At 50.3% G+C, this 2,288-nt stretch overlaps 1 protein-coding gene across 2 annotated transcripts in view; it reads right to left on the bottom strand.

The window, feature by feature from the left end:
* The window catches only part of zcchc4 (zinc finger, CCHC domain containing 4), an 18,673-nt gene that overhangs the window by 1,038 nt on the left and 15,347 nt on the right, over positions 1-2,288 (bottom strand). For both annotated transcript variants that reach the window (XM_015400702.1, XM_015400704.1), the window contains 5 exons: positions 2,029-2,150; positions 1,880-1,955; positions 1,741-1,792; positions 1,494-1,656; positions 1,305-1,416 (listed from right to left, as the gene is read on the bottom strand). In XM_015400702.1, coding sequence (XP_015256188.1) covers positions 1,326-1,416; positions 1,494-1,656; positions 1,741-1,792; positions 1,880-1,955; positions 2,029-2,150 — 504 coding nt within the window. In that variant the 3' untranslated portion in view covers positions 1,305-1,325. The remainder of the gene's footprint in view (positions 1-1,304; positions 1,417-1,493; positions 1,657-1,740; positions 1,793-1,879; positions 1,956-2,028; positions 2,151-2,288) is intronic.

The following is a 2,288-nucleotide window of genomic DNA, read 5'->3' as shown; positions in this document are numbered from 1 at the left end:
CTGGGGGGTCTGTGGGCTCAGTGTGTGTGCGTGTGTATGGGATGGGTGGTGGGAGGGAAATTCCTTGTGTGGGTATGGCGAGTGGGAAAGAACAGGAGTTGGAAGACGCGCCAGCAGCACTTTATAGGTCTGCTGTATGGGACCACTTTGCATTTAGAGTGACCTACGATGACGGCGGAAAGAAAGCTGTGGATAAAAGTGCAACAGTGTGCAAGCATTGTGCAACACCTGTTATACTATACAAGACATAATAGATTTTCCTAACAATCAACATAAACCGAACCGAACCGTTCCATCCCTACTAGAGATGTTTTCAAATCACGCTCCAGAGCAAATTTCACAATAAAAGTCTCCAGTTTTTGCTCTAATAGAGCATCTATTCAGCCAATAACATGGAAAACCAGTGATTTCACATTTAGAAATGGATTCCATGTCACTGCTGGCCATGACCCTTCCCTTGACACTCATCCATGAAAGACTCTAGAAAGATAACAGTTCTTTATGCTGATCAACCGACACATTTTCAATCATTTCAAATTGTTCTGCCAAGTATCAACATTTCCATATGATTTGAAAATGTTGACACTTATTGAATACCATCTTCCTCAACATTTTACTCCCCATCCTTAAGCTACTCCTTTTTTCTTCAACCAGATAAGATTCTAGTTTTTCTTTGTAATTTCTCTAATTTAATATTTTTCAGCCGATGTTGTGAACTTTGGCTTCATTCTGCTCTTTCTGGGCAGGAATGAAGCTTTTCTGTTTGCTGCTGATTCATAACACGCCTGTGCCCCCCCCCTTCAAAATGTCTTTAGAAATATTTCTAGGAACTTGGGAGACATTATATTAAGACCCTTTTAGTCCCCACTTTAAGACATTCTTTGACATCATGTGTGGTTTGGCTGTGCAGCTTTTAAGATGAATCTGTTTCTGCCATTTTACTGCCAAATGATTCTACCCTAAAAAATGTTTTCAAATGTTTTCTGCGGTTTGAAGTTTCTGATGACTTCTTTCACATTTTCATGTTCTTCAGGTAATTTCAGCTTTTTGATTCATTCAGCAGAAGCATTCTCACTTTTTCTAATTATTATTGTTCTAACAGCTGGAAGGTTTTAAATCATCGGTACCGGGAACAGCGCCCCCTTCATTCAGAGCGCCATGCTGCTACTTCCATATACTGCTTGTGGTCTGACTCCGCCCCTTTGTTTGGCTCCATCTTAGTCTCCTCCCGGGGTTTTAATCGGGTCAGAACCGGTACAGCCCAGCTGGTTCTGTTCTGGTGGGTTCCCAGATGGTGAACTTACTCTCCCAAACAGCAGGGGGGGTCAGAGGGGCCGAGCGGCTCTGCTCTGTGCTCCAGGCGGCGCTGCGTGGCGGGATGCTTTCTGACTCCGCCTCCTGGCTCTGGGCCCGGAGCTGAACACAGACATCAGGACGGGTTCAGACCCGCTGGGTTCCTTTCTCTGGAGATGCGACGCCTACCTGAGGCTCACCTGCTGCTCCGGGGGCGGGCTCTGAGGGGGCAGGCGTTCTGCTTGTGCTGCAGGCTGCCGCAGCTGAAGCAGCCGTCCTCCGCCGCTCCTCCTCTTCCTCCGGCGCTCCTACAGGGGTGGTCAGGCAGGGCGCAGCGGCTGCAGGCCAGGCAGTGTCTCCAGGCTGGTTAAAGACAGCTTTGGTTAGTCCACACATCCAGGACGTCCAGGACGTCCAACCAACCGTGTCCAGATGTTCCTCTCTTACAGGGCTTCACACATCTGCTGCAGGCGGAGCAGTGCTTCCACTGACGGCCGTCCTGGAGGCACAAACACAGCTGGGATCAGAACTGCAGGGGATGGCAGGGGGCCAGATAGACGGGGCCCCTGGGGGCCGGCGGCGCTACCTTAGATGGACACAGGTTGCAGGCGGAGCAGTGCTTGTTCAGGGAGCTGACGTACCTCTGGCACAGCGAGCAGAACCTGCAGAAACAAACAGAGCCACCATTGGACCCGGATCTTAGTTCCTGGTTCTGGACCATGTGACCTCTGGTACCTGTAGCCCTCCTCTGCTGGCAGAACCACATCCTGGGGTGGAATGTTGGTGAAGATTCTCACAGGAGACTGTCTCCGACCCGTCTTCCCGTGTTTATACAGAGGATGGTTGTCATAGTCCACCTGGACGAAAACACAGAACCATCAGCTGCCTGGACCCCCACCACTGAACCACATGGTCTATCTGGACCCCCACCACTGAACCACATGGTCTATCTGGACCCCCCCGCCAGCACCACCACGTCAAACCCGACCCCCCAC

Source organism: Cyprinodon variegatus, unplaced genomic scaffold, assembly GCF_000732505.1.
Source record: "Cyprinodon variegatus isolate N-32 unplaced genomic scaffold, C_variegatus-1.0 Scaffold1134, whole genome shotgun sequence".
NCBI classification, from domain to species: Eukaryota; Metazoa; Chordata; class Actinopteri; order Cyprinodontiformes; family Cyprinodontidae; genus Cyprinodon; species Cyprinodon variegatus.
The sequence above is the reverse complement of the archived record's forward strand: the minus strand, read 5'-3'. Positions and strand labels throughout refer to the sequence as shown.